Genomic DNA, 16,969 nt, shown 5'->3' on the forward strand with positions numbered 1-16,969 from the left:
CCAAAGTCTACTTTAAAACCCAAAAATGAAGTCAAGCCTCAGTTGACATTCACTCATCAGTGAGGGGAAGGAAGAAGGGGCAGATGGATGCTCTCTCCCCACCAGAAATTGGCTCTGACAGGCGGGCGTTTCAAGGGGACTTAGCAGTTGTTCTGATCCCAGTCTGTTAATAGCAGGAATTGCTGTAAGTAATGTCTAGAATCATCTGCTTGAGGGACTTAGGGATTTGCAAAGGGGAAAACAGAATTTAATTTTTAAAAAAGAACTATTTAATTTAAAGAACAAATTCTCCCACGAACTAATTGACTCCCAGCTGGTCCTTTCTGGATCCAGGACTGTACATTGGGTACCAGCCAAATAATTAGTGTCTTGTAAGAACTATAAATTATTGTCGCTTAAAACACACACACACACACACACATTCACCATCAGTTCTCTTCCGCTCCCCCCTCCCCAACTTACATGCGAAGCCATGGAGGACTTTGGTGACAGAATTTGCATTTTGTCCTGCAGCCTACTTGGAGGAGATCCAGTCGGTCCGTCGCCATACCAACAGCATGCTGGAAGGCACCAAGAACCGGCACCCGCCCATCGTGGTCCACTGTAGTGCTGGGGTGGGAAGGACCGGCGTGCTCATTCTTTCTGAGCTGATGATCTACTGCTTGGAGCATAACGAAGTGAGTCATTCTGGGCTTCTCTCCGGATACTCCACCTTGGGGACAAGTCTACACCCTGGCCAAACCTTTGCCTGCATCCTTGCATTTTCAGTGGTTAATTTCCTCTCTCCCAGCCAGAGTTTTCCAGGCTCCTGGTTCCTAGTTTGACTCTGACATTTACAGCCCTCCTTATCTTTTTGCCCTCCCACTGCTCCGTGTAGATACCCAGATAAAACAGGAGAAATGAGGGTGTGCAATAGAAAACACTTAGAAAATGTGATCTTAGGCGGCATCTACTTCCAGAAGTCTTTGGCATTTTGTAGATAGCCTGGTTTTATTGTGGGTAATTTTCCATGGTGAGTTATTTGACCCCATATAGTTTCGATGCATCTTGCATTTCTAGGATGTGTTCTGGCCTAAATCCTAGGTGAAAATGTGTCTGCTTGGAAAATGTTTTTCATTCTTCAGAGTGAGGTTTGGGGGGTTGTTTGCTTGTCTAGTCTGGTTGTTGCGTGGTGTAGCGGAGCAGAGTAGATACTTTGAGCATGCAAACATCCCCGTCTTTGCATCGGCGGGTCACCCTACCCCTTCTCCCTGCAGAAGTGGGGTGCTGCTGGGCCTGTGCACACAAGGTGCGTGGCATTCCTTTGCTGCTGTAGGATTAGGGAGTTACACTGAGAGACTTTCAATTTTGTGTAGGTGAGACAAACAGCAGTCAAAAGCTAAGGAATAGTTCTACCTTCTAGCTACGTGGGACATTAGAAGTTTTAAGGGGCTTTTGCCTGCCATATCAGCCAAGTAGAGGAGCCATGAACATGTCACTCTTCCTGTTTCACAGAAGAGGAAACTGAGGCCCAGAAATAATTACATGATTTGTCTAGTGCCATGTGGCTCTTACGCAGTGGTACTGAAGCCAGAAGCAAGGTCTGTGTCTGGGTCCAGAGTTATTTCCTGTCTTCACTCTGCCTCCAAATGCTGAATAAGATTTGGTTCTTACTCAGTTTTCAAATTATATGGCTTGAAAAATTAAAGGAAACTTGTGGTTTGGTAGTTTTTAAATTACAGAATGATTTGTTGCAACTCTGTGGAGGAATTTATATGATAATATACCTATTTATTCAATAGCATGAATCGTTTGAAAATCAGATTAAATATTGCTACATGAAGTTTGTCATATTGAATCATCCAGGAAAACAACAAATGCTAAGCTTAGACATTAAACTCTCTGCCTATGAAAAGATAATTTTGAGAATCTTCTAGTCTGTCCATGGGAATGAATGTTTGTGCTGCTAAAAATTGGAAAAGGGGCAATCCCAACTGTAGCCTAATGTTAGAAAAACATAAAACAAAGCTTGAGCGAAATGCTTATCATGGAATCAGTTGAGACTACATAACAGAAATGTCATTGCCCTCTGAGTTTACCATTTTGCCCCACATAGGATTTTTTTATTGTTTGCCTCTCTATTCCCGTCACTACTAGAGGTCTGTAGAAATCTCTAGAACAATGAGTAACCTGCCACTGAGTCTCAATCCATCCATGGCTAGGAAGACAAAATAAGATGAGGTAGAATCAGTGTGTGCATGGCTTGAGGGCCTCATCATCACCTTCCCCACCTAATCGTCCTTTCCTTCCCTTCATATCACTTTTGTCACCAAATTCCCCCCTTGTTTTCTTTTCTTTTTTTCTTTTTTTTGAGACAGGGTTTTGCTGTGTTGCCCAGGCTGGCCTCAAACTCCTAGGCTCAAGTAGTCCTTCCACCTCGGTCTCCTGAGTTGATGGGATTACAGGCATAAGCCTGGCCACTCCACTTCTTTCCCCATTCCCTGTGCTCTGCTCCCCACTTCCCCTTTTCAACTCAAGAAGCCACTCTGTCTTGTCTGACATGAAAGACTATTCTGTTCTGAGCTCTTTGGAGACCCATCAAAGGCTGAGCCTCAGTGAGGCAATGACATGGGGGCTCACTGAACACCAGATGTTACTGGTCTGGCAGAGCACAGACAAGGCATATCAAATCCGGAACAGTTTGGAGTAAGGGATTCGGCCAGTGTGGCCTCCTGTGGACTTGGTGAAGGCTCAGGGTGGTTAAATGCTCTATGGTGTGTCCAAACATAGCGGATTTCCTCAGTGCCCAACTGCATGCCAGAACATTCTTTGCTGGGATGTGGTCAACCCAAAAAGAACTTCTGCTCCCATTGATATTCAAAGATAGCAAGATGACTCATATTTTTCACTTCTCTTCCCCTAGCACAAATATAGCCAGTCTTATCTGTCCTATTTCCCATGGTTGCTATTGGTAGATGGTTAAGGGGGGAGAAATGCTCTCCTTTTGTTCTGGTACTGTTCAGGCCTGGCTAGTAAGATCCAAGCCCCTATTTCAGGAGAAGAGTAGACCATGTTTAATTTATTTTGTGTTTCAAGCAAAGATTTTAACAAATATATATTAAATTGTGGGACCCATTTTTCTCCTGTCCAAACTCCCCTGCTTTCTTTCCACAGCTTCTGGATTTAGCATACTTTATATTTTAGTCTGTAATTTATGCAGTTTTAATTCTGTCAATGAAATGGCCTTTCTTTTTCCTGGACTTGTCCCTCTCAGTCTCATTCTAAACACAGAAAAGTTGAGCAGAAACAATGAAACGCAGACACTTACAATGAGGTTGGTAGCTGTGCAGTGGGGAGTGGGGACAGCTGTCCCAGGCTGCTCTGGGAAGCCTCCCTGTGGCCCAGTGCTTTTGGTCACTGAGTGTTAGCTGAGACTTTTTAAGGTGCATAGAGTGTTTCAGAAAGCACTCGTTTTATGGTCTGCAGGACACTCAGTCCCTTGGATGTAGCTGTCTGTTCCAGCTACAGCTAATTACAAAAGGTCAGGATCTCAGTAGCCAAAGGGCAGATGTCTTGATCTTGCTGCTTTTCTGAGTAAGTTATACCTCCTTCATAAAGTGAGGAGGAGAAAATGTCTTCTAGACAAGATTGAGCAAGTGTCAACTGCTTTGTGCTTCCTTGGCTTGGGGGCAGTTAAGAGCAGAGCCTGTGGGAGTGAATGAATCTTTAAGCCAGCTGGGACCCTTTCATTGAAGACCAGGAGAACTTTCTTTGTCATGTCCCCAGACTTGTCCATATCAGACAATATACTGTCTTTTAGGCTCAGTCCTGCAGGTAATTGAGATGGGGATGATGGTAGAGGAGGAGGAGGAGGAGGATCTGGTGGTGGAGGAGGTGGTGATGGTGACAACATTGAAAATAATATCGTAACAGCTAACTTGTGTCTAGTGTTTACCATGTATACGCACTATTCTAAGAGCCTGATAGTATTAACACAAGTAGCCTTTGCAGTGACACTGTGAGCTAAGTCCTGTTAGTATCTGTGTTAGTCCATTCTCACACTGCTATAAAGAACTATCTGAGACTGGGTAATTTATGAAGGAAAGAGGTTTAGTTGACTCATAATTCTGCAGGCTGTACAGGAAGCATGGCTGGGAGGCCTCAGGAAACTTACAATCATGGTGGAAGGATAAAGGGGAATTAAGCACGTCTTCACATGGCAGCAGGAGAGAGAGAGCAAAGGGGGAAGTGCAACATACTTTTAAACAACCAGATCTCATGAGAATTCACTGTCACAAGAACAGCAAGAGGGAAATCTGCCCCCATGTCCCAATCACCTCCCACCAGGTCCCTCGCCCAACACTGGGGATTACCAGTCAACATGAGATTTGGGTGGAGACACAGAGCCAAGACCATATCTGAATCCTCACATAACAGAAGAGAAACTGAGTCATAGGTAAATGAAGTAATGTGCCCACTTCCCACAGCCAAGAAGTGGTAGAGCTGAGATTCAGCAGATGTAGCCTTACTCAGAGCCTGTGCTCTGAACACCAGTGTGATCCTGCCTCCTGGCTAAAACCTTTGGTGGGTAGGGGAGGGAACAGCCTTATTCTCTCTATTCTTTTATCTTCAGTGCCCAACTGCAGAGTAATCCTCATCAAACATGAAATTAAGTTCATTATTAGGTGGCTCTAGGTAACATCTCATGATACTGGTCACTTTGCAATATAATTTAGGCAGAGACCTACTTGTTACTGTCAGAAGCTTATAACCTAGGCTCTGTATTTTATTCATAGTTCGAAGATTCACATGCCTTTTTTTCTTTTCTTATTAGGCAGGGACTTGACTTTGTCCCTTTGCACCACTGTGATTGCACCACTGCACTCTAGCCCAGGCAACATCGCAAGTTTGTGATGTGCATTCCTTAGTTGGTGTTGAACAAGAGTGATTGATGGCACGTGTCATGTCATAACTATACACGGCTTGGAAATAGCTGAAATTATTTTTTAAGGTTCAAAGGTTACAAAGTCAGGCATACAGCTGAGTTTTTATTATTTTCTTTTAAACACTTGCTTAGCCCTTGAAAACTTCCTGGGTGCCATCATTTGCCCTGGGTTAAGAGCTCCCAGAGCAGAGTGAATGTGCTGAGGCCACTGTGGCCTCCACAGCTCAGGGGTGCTCCAGCCGTATGTGTCCTGGCTAGTCCAGGAGGATGGACATGGTGAAGGTGAGGGGAGAGGAAACTGTGACAGCCTCTGATCTGCTCAAGTACCCATGACACTGTATTAATTTCCTTTCATTAATGATAGTATATATCATCGTATATATTCTCAAAGAATTCACACATAGGCAATCTCATTTAATACTCAAAATGTTCTCATTTAAGACTCAAGGCTAGGCACAGTGGCTCATGCCCATAATGCTAAGACTTTTAGAGGCCAAGGCTGGAGGATTGCTTGAGCTCAGGAGTTTGAGACCAGCCTGGGCAACAGAGTGAGACCTCGTCTCTACACAAAATTTTAAAAGTTAGCTGGGTGTGGTGGTGTGCATCTGTAGTTCCAGCTACTCAGGAGGCTGAAGTGGGAGGATTGCTTGAGCCTAGGAGGTTGATGTTGCGATGAGTTATGATCGCACCACTGCACTCTAGCCTGGGCGACAGAGCAAGACCCTGTCTCAAAGTAGGTGTTCTCGGCCAGGCGCAGTGGCTCACGCTTATAATCCCAGCACTTTTGGGAGGCCAAGGCGGGCGGATCATGAGGTCAGGAGTTCGAGACCAGCCTGACCAACATGCTGAAACCCCGTCTCTACTAAAAATACAAAAAAAAAAAAAAAAAAAAAATTAGCCAGGCATGGTGGTGCGTGTCTGTAATCCCAGCTACTCAGGAGGCTGAGGCAGGAGAATTGCTAGAACCTGGGAGGCGGAGGTTATAGTGAGCAGAGATTGAGCCACTGCACTCCAGCCTGGGAGACAGAGGGAGACTCCTTCTCAAAAAAAAAAAAAAAAAAAAGAAAAAAAGTGTTCTCAGTTAAAGGCTTTTACTCCAAGTAGGACTGGTGTTCAGAGATGGCGCTTTGACATTTTAAAGGTTTACACTTAAATTATCTCACTTGATCATGACCACAGTCCTGTGAGATTATAATTGCATTAATAACATTTATTAATGTTAATAAAAGAATAATGAGGCCAGGCGGGGTGGCTCACGCCTGTAATCCCAGCACTTTGGGAGGCCTAAGTGGGCGGATCACCAGAGGTCAGGAGTTCGAGACCACCCTGGCCAACAGGACGAAACCCTGTCTCTACTAAAAATACAAAAAATTAGCCGGGCGTGCTGGTGCGCACCTGTAATCCCAGCTACTCCGGAGGCTGAGGCAGGAGTATTTCTTGAACCTGGGAGGCAGAGGTTGCAGTGAGCCGAGATCACACCACTACACTCCAGCCTGGGCAACAAGAGTGAAACTCTGTCTCAAAAAAAAAAAAAAGGAATAATGAGTAATATTTATTAAGCACTCACTGTGCACTAAATGCTTGATATGTGTTTCATCATTTGATCCCATGAGGCAAATGTTATTTCATACCCCATGTTATTGCTGAGGAAATGTAACTAACTAGGGCAAGGCCACACTGCTGTTAGAGGAAAGCATTATTATCCTGATTTTACAGATGAGGAAACTAAGACCCTGAGACGTCTTAAATCCTGTCATTGGGTTGCGGGGGAGTTGAGAGTACCATTCAGGTCTAACTCCAGCGTTTATGTTTTAACCAGCAGACTAGTCTGTATTCAAAATAATACACCAGGACAGGTGTGGTAGCCCACGCCTGTAACCCCAGCATTTTGGGAGACTCTGGTAGGAGGATTGCTTGAGCCCAGGAGTTGAAGGCTGCAGTGAACTATGACTGTGCCACTGTACTCCAGCCTGGGTGACACAGCAAGACCCTCTCAGAAAATTTGAAATTAAATAAAAATAAAATATCCCACCAGTGACACATGATGACCAGGTTCTCCAGTTGCTGGTATAAACTGTTTGATGCATAAAACCCAGCCAGGGCAGAGTTTCTCTTGTACCTGGACATGGGCAGTGGGTGAGTGCTTCCTGAATGAGGGAATGAGGAATGCTCAAAGGGAAGGCTCCTGTCTCAGGACCTTGTGCTTTCTCTCTTTTCTTGCAGAAGGTGGAAGTGCCCATGATGCTGAGGCTCCTCAGGGAGCAGAGGATGTTCATGATCCAGACTATCGCTCAGTACAAGTTTGTCTACCAAGTCCTCATCCAGTTCCTCCAAAACTCCAGACTCATTTAATCACCCCAATCCAGCTCCTGGAGGAGGGACCCAGCTCCATCGTGCTGGAGGAGAGTCACCTCCAGACAACATCTGCTCCCCCAACAGGGGTGCAGGTGGCTGGCAGCAAACAGGCTCTCTGAAGACAGTAGCCAAGATTATTCACACATACCATGTATTATTTTATATGAGATAATTTATTTTTTTCCCCTTTGGAATAACTTTTGTGAATTATTATAATGCAGTTTCCCTAGTAATATAGTACTTTTCATTTGAACCACATCTTGACTGATCTGTATTGTAATATATGTCAGCAGGTAAGGTTGCCTGCTGGATCATTTTGAGGACAGAGGCATGAGGGAGCACATCTCTTGTGAAGTTGCAGCCAGATTTGTAACCAACCCTGAAATTCATCAGCTTAATTCATTTATCAGCTTGATTCATTCATCATTCATTGCTTATATCCAAAGCAAAGACGGTAAGAAAATGAATTCATCCTGAAATATAAAGAAAAGGGTCTGAAGGAACAAACACGATTCTCTTATATTTTGGGGCTCATGAGCCTTGATAGACAGTTGCCTCTCGTCTTCATTTCCACCCCTCATCCTCAGTAGTCTCCTCTCCTCCACACCCCACCCCAACTCCCCCCCGCCCAAGCTTGAGTTAAAGACAGAAGAGCTAAAGACAGTGCTGCCTTTACAGTGCAGTAATTGCCATCTTTGGGGCCGAAAGACAAGCTCTGTGTTGTGCTTTTCTTGACCACCCCTTATTCTGGGCTCTGGAGCTTGTGTTCCCTGCTGGCGACTGTACCTTGGGTATTTGTTGCTACCTCTCCCGCTTGCTCAGTAGGACCCTGTCTGGTGGCATTGAGGCTCTGGACCAGGCCATCTGTGCAGTTAAGGCTCTACCCTGATTGAGAGAGGATAGCAGACCTAGAAAGAGAAAGGAGTTGGGCAGGGCCTTTGAGGATTGTGTTTTTCAGGCAGGGCCTTGTTGATCATTGTTTTTTATTTAAATAAGATGTGTGTGCTGGACAGAGACCTAAAAGTTGAGGTCACTAAGTCATTGGAAAGGCCATCAAGGAAACAGATGGGGAAGCTGATTTATGGGAGCTGTATGGCATTTAGCTACATAACAGGGGTCCTGGCCAGGAAACACATCAAATGTGACTCCCACTGTGCTGGTATCATCTTCAGGCTTTGGTCTGCAAGATCAGAATTAATCCGACTCGGGACCCCATAGTCCAAACTTGGGGCCACTTGATGAACGATGGTAGAATTGTCATTGGCAAAGCCCTGTGCTTCTTTCCTTTTCTTCATAAAATCCACTCTGGTCAGTTATCTTCACTTTGAAGCCCAGTTCTTAGTTTCTTCCTGTGGCTTCATTGGTCAGTGTCCTTCTGAATTTCCAAGGTTGGTACACAATAAATCATGTTTTGTACTTTTTTCCTCTTACTGCATTTTGGGGGATTTATCACTCTATGTCTGCCTTTTCTTGAGTACAGCTTTGATATGCACCTGTTGTTACGTGGTGATGGGAAGTCACAGGACGTGCTCTTTCTAGTTAATTTGATGCCACATCTTCCTTGTCTTTTCAGCTTGGGAAAAAGGCGGCAGTGGAGGAAGGCATGGAATGCCCACAGTGGTCAGTTCAAAGAACAAACATGTGCAATTAAAAAACTGTAGTCAGCCAGGCACGGTGGTTCACACCTGTAATCCCAGCACTTTGAAAGGCCAAGGCGGGCAGATTGCTTGAGCTAAGGAGTTTGAGACCAGCCTGAGCAACATGATGAAACCCCGTCTCTACAAAAAGTACAAAAATTAGCCAGGCGTGGTGGTATGCCCTGGTCGTCCCAGCTGCTCAGGAGGCTGAGGCGGGAGGATCACCTGATTCTAAGAATTCGAGACTGCAGTGAGCCGTGATCTTGCCACTGCAGTCCAGGCTGGGCTACGGAGAGACCCTGCCTCCAAAAACAAAAAAGGAAAAAAGGCTGTCAAGAAAAACTAGATGTAGGAGAAAGGAAAATTTGATTGCAGTTTTTTTTCTTAGAATTGACTGCTGTGAGAGTTCCATATGCCTTTCTTCATTGCTGCTTTTGTCCCCCCTGAGCTAAAAAGATGGAGTGACATCAAATCAACCAGAAAAAGTATGCCTTTGTGACATCCCATCACCACATGCCAAGAGGTGTATATTCCCCATTAAGTTCTTCGGAATAGGAATCCTCTGTTTCAACCTGGCCGGGTGTTGTGGTGGCTGTACTCTAGTTAGACTCAGAACATCTGGGGATGGAGGGCTTCCCCTCTGTCTTCTACTTCAAGGTCTGAAGACTCAGTGAAGGAGTATAATCTGCTGATCTTTGTAGATTCTGGAGTTTTGTTGTATGTCCTGGAAAGAAAACCATTAGTATTACATGTATTTTCAGTGAACAGAGCTTATAACCCTTATTATAAGAAGCTCATCAATAAGCAAAAAGATACTTGTTTCCTTTCCTTGGAGGTTTTTCCATCCTTGGGATATTCTACTGTTAGGGATGTTTTAGCAAGTGGTCTCAGTTACTGGTTTATTGCATGATGAACAACATCAGTATTTATCTTTTATCTCTAAGCCCCAAGGTGGGCACTGTTAGAATATGTCTCATGTGGACAGCATATAGATCTGGTGTGTCTTTGAGGTCGTCGGAGTTCATGGGCTTCCTTGAAATTCATCCACTGTCCCTGCCGTATGCTACGGGAATATTCATTAGTGTACAAAATGCAGGGAGGAAGTAGGTTTAATATTCAACTTTCTAGCCAAAGTTTATATTGAAACCCAAAAGAAAACATTTAAGAGTTGTTCCACATATTTCACTTTTAAAAACAAATGCCTTTGGTTCTTTAGCACATTTTGCATTCCTTTTCACATCTCCAGTAAATGCCAACATATCTCCTGTTAAATTAGCAGCAGCCATTTAAAGTCCTTTCGGTGGCATCTGCGTAATAATTGCCCAGAGATGCTTTATATCTGGGAAGCAAGCCAAGGAATAAACCTTGAAGCAAAGTGTATTAAATTAGTTATCTAGTTAGAGCTTTTGGAATGATTTCCTGATGATGTATCAAGTCTGAAGCTGGAGCTGTCAGTGTCTATTGCTGCAGTTTGGATTTGAAGGGAGAAAATTTAAAATGGAGGAAAAAAAAGTTACCATCTCACAACAAAGCCATCAGACATTTTCCAGCCGCTGTTTTCGAGGTTTTCCAATTGAACTGTTTGGTTTCTTTCATCCACACTCATTTGGATACATTGACCCGAGGTATTCATCCTTGTTTACTGTGGTCCCTGAATCATGGGGGCTGAATTTGATGTCTTCATCCCTGAGATGAGCCTGCTGGCTTAGCTGAGGAATGTCCTGCTGAGGTTTCTTTGGTTTCCTTGGGTTCTAAGGATATACTAGATATACCATCTTTTAGCAAGAGTCTCTGGTAGCATTTACAGATAGCATAGACATTGGTATGCACTTCTTTCCCCAGATAGGAAGTAAAGGAGGATTTAGTTGCATGAAAAAAGGATGTTAAACATTGATTACATAGGAGTAAAGATGAATGAGCTGCTCTATTCAGTCGGAGCTAAACAATAAGATCAGGGAAGGTAAAAACACCTATATGGAATATTTTGAATCGTAAGCTTTTGAGGAGCTTAAATTGAGAGAATTTTACTTTTAATTTTGTAGATTGAAAAGAGGAACCACTTTTTAAAATTATAGCCAAACTGCCATTGTTTTCCTAAGGGTCACTTGGCTATCTCTGGCCCCCTCTTTCATTAGCCTGAAGAGAGGGTCTTTGTAGACTGCTGAGGGTGGGCCTTGTAGGACTTGACCACGGCTTACACCTACTTAACCTTATCCTGCTTTCTTTCAGCTTGTGCTTTTCAGTTATAAACTCCAGTGGGTACAGCAGGCTGGCCTTTTCATCCAGCTGATTATTTTTCCAGCTTAATATAGATTGACCCATATGAAATTTCCAATAATGGACCATATTTTCTGCGAATAGACAGTATTTGCATGGATCACCTATATCTTCCCCCTGATACACTGTGGGTCCCAACACCAGATGTCATTTCTCCAGAGCAGTGCTAATGAACACAAAAGGTATACCCTGGGTGGCCCAGCTCTTTTTATGAACCTGCTGCCCTGCTCATAGTGATCCTTGCATCACTTGGTGAATGGGCCGTCTCCTGGGACATGGAAGTTGCAGAGGTAGATAGTGCACTGCAGCTTCTCTTAAGCCGGATTGGCCATCAGGCATATCACTTTGGAGTTTTTAGCTGCTGTCCTTTCCCGATGAGCAGTCTGTATTAGCTGACCTCAGCCTACTTGTTACGTGATGTATGGGTCCCAAAAGTGTCCTTTGTCAAAAAGCAGAATGTGCCTTCTAGTCTCCCTTTCCCCATCTAATGGTGTATTCGATGGTGAAGATGAGTACAGTTGACCACCCCTATCTGTGGGTTCCACATCCCTATATTCAACCAAGTACAGGTTGAAAAATATTTGGGGAAGAGGGGAAACCCACAAAGTTCCAAAAAGCAAAAGTTGAATTTGCCACATGCTGAATACTACATTGAATTCACACAAATAAAGTGATGTGTAGGCATTGAGTTAGGTATTGTAAATAATCTAGAGATGATTTAAAGTATACAAGAGATGTGCATAGGTTATATGCAAATACTATGCTATTTTATATAAAAGACTTGAACATCCATGGATTCTGGTATTCTCAGAGGGTCCTTGATTGCCCCCTTTGGTAAAGGACAACTATTTCGTTACTGATTTTCGTTTGGGGAAGATCTGTCAATCCCTTGAGGTGGGGGGGGGGGGGTTGGGGGGATGGAGGGTACAGGGCATTCTAGGATGTGTGCCAGGGAGCACAGATTAAAGGGATGGGATTGGGTCAGACCTGTGTTCTTACTCAGTGTCAGAAATAACTGTATGGAGCTCCTAGAGTAAGAAATTTCCGGAAGCACCACATAATTACTGTTGGGCTCTTAGGGTAGCCCTTTTAGGAAATTGAGCATTCCCATGTTTTACCAACAATTATTCTGCTGCTGTGTTTTATTATATTGCCAGTGGTTTTGAGACACTCATCATGCTCTTATTTAGTGATTTCTTTTCATGAGCAGAGCAACAGCTCATCCAGCATGGTTTCCAAATGGAGAAATTTGGGTCCTCTGTAGAAACCACACAAATTCTCTAATGGCCTACAGCTTTATGGTTGGCAAACTAGTTGGCCCTATAGGGTGGAAATAAAGCTGTAAGATGTTAAACTGACTTTGATACTTCTCTTGAACGCTGAGCAAGGAAGCAAAATAGTTCTTGTCTTTACTTAAGCTTCTAAGACATTTTGGGGCAAAGGACCTTACAGATGGCGTCTGTTGAAAGTAACAGCAACATGCCAGGGAGAAACGTGGGGGAAATCTCGTCAAATCCTGCCACCTCAAATGTGTTGTCCAGAAGTCAGTGTTATTCAGGGGGCCCTGTGAAACTTGACCACCAGCTTGCGCCACCAACACTCAGCCTTTATCCAGCCTGCTCTCAGCTTTTGTGTTTCTATTAGAAGCTCAGATAGGTAAGTATTTTTATTCAGTAGACTACCTTTCTTATCTTTCCAGCTTAATATAGCTGCATCTTCTTTCTCAAGGCCAAACTAAGATATTCCCTGTTAAAATGTCCATGAGCCTAGCATTGAGTGTCTGGCATCCATCAATTTCATAGACTGGAAAATGATTGTTGTTTGGTACAGTAAAGAGGAGGATGTGCATCAGTTCCTACCGTTTGGAGCTTTGTTTTTAGCCTTCCCATTTTAAAAATAAATTCAAGGACATTGAGTTACAAGGCAGGAGGGCTGGAGCTACTGGGCAGCCTGAATATGACAAGCATTTGTGTAGAAAGTCATTGCTCCTTCTGCCACACTTTGGGCCATCAGGATCATTCTTTCTCAGAAGTGCCATAAACTTGCTCAAGAGTTTCTATAAATGGGAAGAGGGAGAGGAAGGATTTTTGCATCAGTCCTGAAGTTGCTATCCAAAAGTTCTCTGTTTCACAAATAATTTTCTGAATTCTGGAATGCCTCTCCTACTCCCTTTCTGTAATGTCAGAGTGATGGAAACCACCAAGTGGCATGCTAGGGAAAGCCTGCAGCAGTGTTGGAGTCTATTTCACCCTAGCTCATAGTTTTAAACTGTCTTCACTGTTGAGGTAGAGCTTGATGAATGTCATGGATTATGATGTGTGGTTTATCATATTTGCCTGGATTTGCTGATCAAAAGCACCATCTTCCCTCGCCTGCTGCTGGCAGCCTTTCCTTGCCTTGCTTGTTAGCAGAGCATTCTGCTTACGCATGTGGCTCCCAGAGTTAGCAGCCCCGGCTCTTGGATTTCTTGATTCTTCTCCCCTGTGATCTCAGAGGTGCTGCAGAGCACATTCCCCTTTAGAGCAAGTCATGTTTCTATTCAGGCCACAAAACCGGGATGTACATGCAGTGACTTTTGTGTTCCTTGTCTTGTTCAGGAGAACGGGTGGGACTGTTGTGTGCTGTCACCCTCTTCATTCCATGAGCACCTTGTTCACTTAGGGTCTGCTGCCTTTTTTTTTTCTTTTTCTTTTTCTTTTTTTTAGTTTTTGAGATCGTGTCTCGCTCCTGTTGCGCAGGCTGGAGTGCAGCCTCCAAAGTAGCTGGGATTATAGGCGTGCACCACCACACCCGGCTAATTTTTATATTTTTAGTAGAGACGGGGTTTCGCCATGTTGGCCAGACTGGTCTCAAACCTCTGACCTCGTGATGACCCCCCTCGGCCTCCCAAAGTGCTGGGATGACAGGTGTGAGCCACCACACCCAGCCTCTGCTACCTTTTCATATTTCCCCATCTGCTTTATGGATCAACTCTCAACAGTACACTTTTTCTTTTCTTTACCTACCCTATGAGTGCAACCCAGATGAAAGAGTTAAACCTCGTCAGAGAATCATTGCCTTAAACCTCTCAGAAATATGTAATTAGGAAATCTTATTTTAATTTTTTAAAAATTGCTTGTATAGTTTCAAAGAATAAGATCTGGCAAATGGCCAGATGTGGTGGCTCACACCTGTAATCAAGCCAGCACTTTGGGAGGCTGAGGCAGGCAGATCACCTGAGGTCAGGCGTTCAAGACCAGCCTGGCCAACACGATGAAGTCCCGTCTCTACTAAAAATACAAAAAAAAAAAAAAAAAAGCCAGGCATGGTGGCACATGCCTGTAATCCCAGCTACTCAGGAGGCTGAGGCAGGATAATTGCTTGAACCCGGGAGGTGGAGGTTGCAGTGAGCCGAGATCATGCCACTGCACTCCAGCCTGGGCAACAGAGTGAGACTTTGTCTCAAAAAAAAAAAAAAAAAAATGATCTGGCGGATGAAAATAACCAGAATGAAAATAGCTAGAAAACTCAGCAAGCAGGAAGCTCCCTTTCTCACCCTTTTGCTCCCTTGCCGATAGAATCAGTCACTATTAGAAAAAATGAAAGACGCTCTGTTTAAAACAATGATGACAGCAGTACTTAATATGTATTTCGAGGTGAACTTATATAGATTGAGAGAGGCTGCATTTGGCAGACTGATGTGTAGGAAGACCCATTTGTTTCTAGCTTCTCCCTGCAGGGAGAATGCTTTCGTCATTATAGCCTCTTTACACAGACTGGCCATTCTAGTGAAACAGGTGGTAAACCTTTGGGCTGCCCAGAAACATTTTATCTGTTTTCACTTACCTAGGAAGGGGTAAGATTAGTGGGTCATCCAAAATCTGTATGTAAGCTATCTTCATTTTCTTCCCCAACCTTCTCCTCCTGGGAAACACAAATGCTATCTCATCTGACAAAAGGTTTTAGAGGATAAAGCTGAAAAGATTGGATTGGGATCTTTTTGTGGCTTGGGGCGGAGCCTTTTGCTAAAATCTCAAGAATGCTGCTTTGAGTTTAGCTAGGGTGGCTCTCAGAGCTGGGGTGCCTGGCATTCTCAGCATTTCTCAGGGGCCTCCCACCTCTGACAACTGCAGTGTTAGCTAATACATACCTTGAGCATAGAACTGAATGCTGTAATTCAGAGCCATTTTCTTTTTCAACTTGAACATTGTACAATTTTACTGCAATTTCCTTTGAACTTTCTTGCCACTGTTTGGAATCTTAAAAATTCATTAGCCTTCTCCTTTCTGACATAAAGTTACTCTTCATCAGAGATGAGTTCCTATGTATGTCCTTTGTTCCTTCAATAGCTAATTAATGTGCTTGAGGATACTTCCGTGGAAAAAAAGGTTTAAATATGCAAATTACTAATAAACGTGTAACCTTATGTAACTTGTGTTACATCAAGTAACAAGCTAATCTAGTTTGTTTCACTGGACTAGGCTTGTGCTCCCTACTTCAGTATTTTGATGCTTTCCTTGATCTTTGTTTCACAAAATGTTGTGAATTTTGGTATCATTCAAAACAAATGACATTTATTAGGTTTCATTTTGAAACGATGTACAGACAAGTCCCCAACTTAGAAACCGGTTTGTTCTTAAGGTTCTTGCGTCAGCCCATAGAAGCCCACTGACCTCCACCACAGCCCAAATGGAGGGCTGTGATAGCCAGATCTCGTTGGCTTTTGTGGGCTGACCCAGACATTTAATCACCATCTCTTATGTTGTTGCTGTGAGAAATGCATTCCAGGTTGGGACTTGGGATCCTGAGAGCACATTCGCCCCCTGTGGTGGCCGCTTGCCACCTTGCAAGATGGAAGCCCAGTCTCCTTACTACCAAACTGTAGTTGTAAGCAGAGGGAGGGGTGAGATGTTTATAGGACATTCCCTAAGCTGGGGAGTGATTTTTATCAATATTCATGTCAACTGTACTTTGGTATAGACTCCCTATCAATTTAATAATATGAAAAGCCTAAAATAAAACTATGCATGCAATTCTATGTGCTATTTTATATCAGTAAATAAGCTTATGCTTGCCAGTTGTATACACAGTTATGAGGTGTATAGAACTGACTTTGACAGTATTTTTTGCACTGTTTCCTATCCGTTTTTATAAAGTCTTATTTAGATATTGGACCTTGTTGATGTTCTCACTGCCCTTGTGCTTGCTATAAAATGTTTCATATGTGCCTTTACAAATGTGAGATCTTTATTCTAACCTTTTTTTGTAAAAGATATCTATTGATTTCCATATGCAATAAACCTTTTTTTCAGAGAAAAGTTACATCTTCTCTTTTCTGTACTGTATATGTTTGCATTAGTTGAAAGTGCCTGGGAAAACCTGCATGCTTTGTTTTCTAAAGCCCATTTATTGCTACCCACTTTTTAGTCCTGCATAACCTTATCATACTGAAGATTTAGTTTGAAATTCCCAAGGTTGTCACTGTTAGAAGAAACCTGAAAGGGGTGATCACTAGGCAAGTGGAGTGAAGAATACATAGAAATGGGTCTTTCTCACAAATGCAGCAATAAGCCTCGTTAAGCTCCAAGCCCCTCCTCACTCCTCCTTCACTGTCATTTACTCAGGTACCAAACTGTTGATGTGGAAAAGGCAGGCACCAACCAGGCTGCTGTAGAAAATTTAAATTCTTGCTTTTGCCTTTCAGCTTTATAACAGCTCAACTTGTCTCCAGGTTTAAAGGTGGCTGTCCTGTCCCAGACTTTCAGCCAGTAACCACCGTAGCACATTCACGGTGAAC

General features: G+C 43.5%; 1 protein-coding gene across 1 annotated transcript in view; it reads left to right on the forward strand.

Annotated features, from left to right (window-relative positions):
- The window catches only part of PTPN14 (protein tyrosine phosphatase non-receptor type 14), a 202,709-nt gene extending 186,219 nt beyond the window's left edge, over positions 1 to 16,490 (forward strand). Inside the window, exons 18-19 of the mRNA XM_019030500.4 lie at positions 514 to 677; positions 7,148 to 16,490. Of these exons, the coding sequence (XP_018886045.1) occupies positions 514 to 677; positions 7,148 to 7,276 (293 nt within the window). The 3' untranslated portion in view covers positions 7,277 to 16,490. The remainder of the gene's footprint in view (positions 1 to 513; positions 678 to 7,147) is intronic.
- The last annotated feature ends 479 nt before the right edge of the window (positions 16,491 to 16,969 follow it).

The sequence above is a fragment of the Gorilla gorilla genome, chromosome 1 (genome assembly GCF_029281585.2).
Source record: "Gorilla gorilla gorilla isolate KB3781 chromosome 1, NHGRI_mGorGor1-v2.1_pri, whole genome shotgun sequence".
In the NCBI taxonomy this organism is placed as follows: domain Eukaryota; kingdom Metazoa; phylum Chordata; class Mammalia; order Primates; family Hominidae; genus Gorilla; species Gorilla gorilla.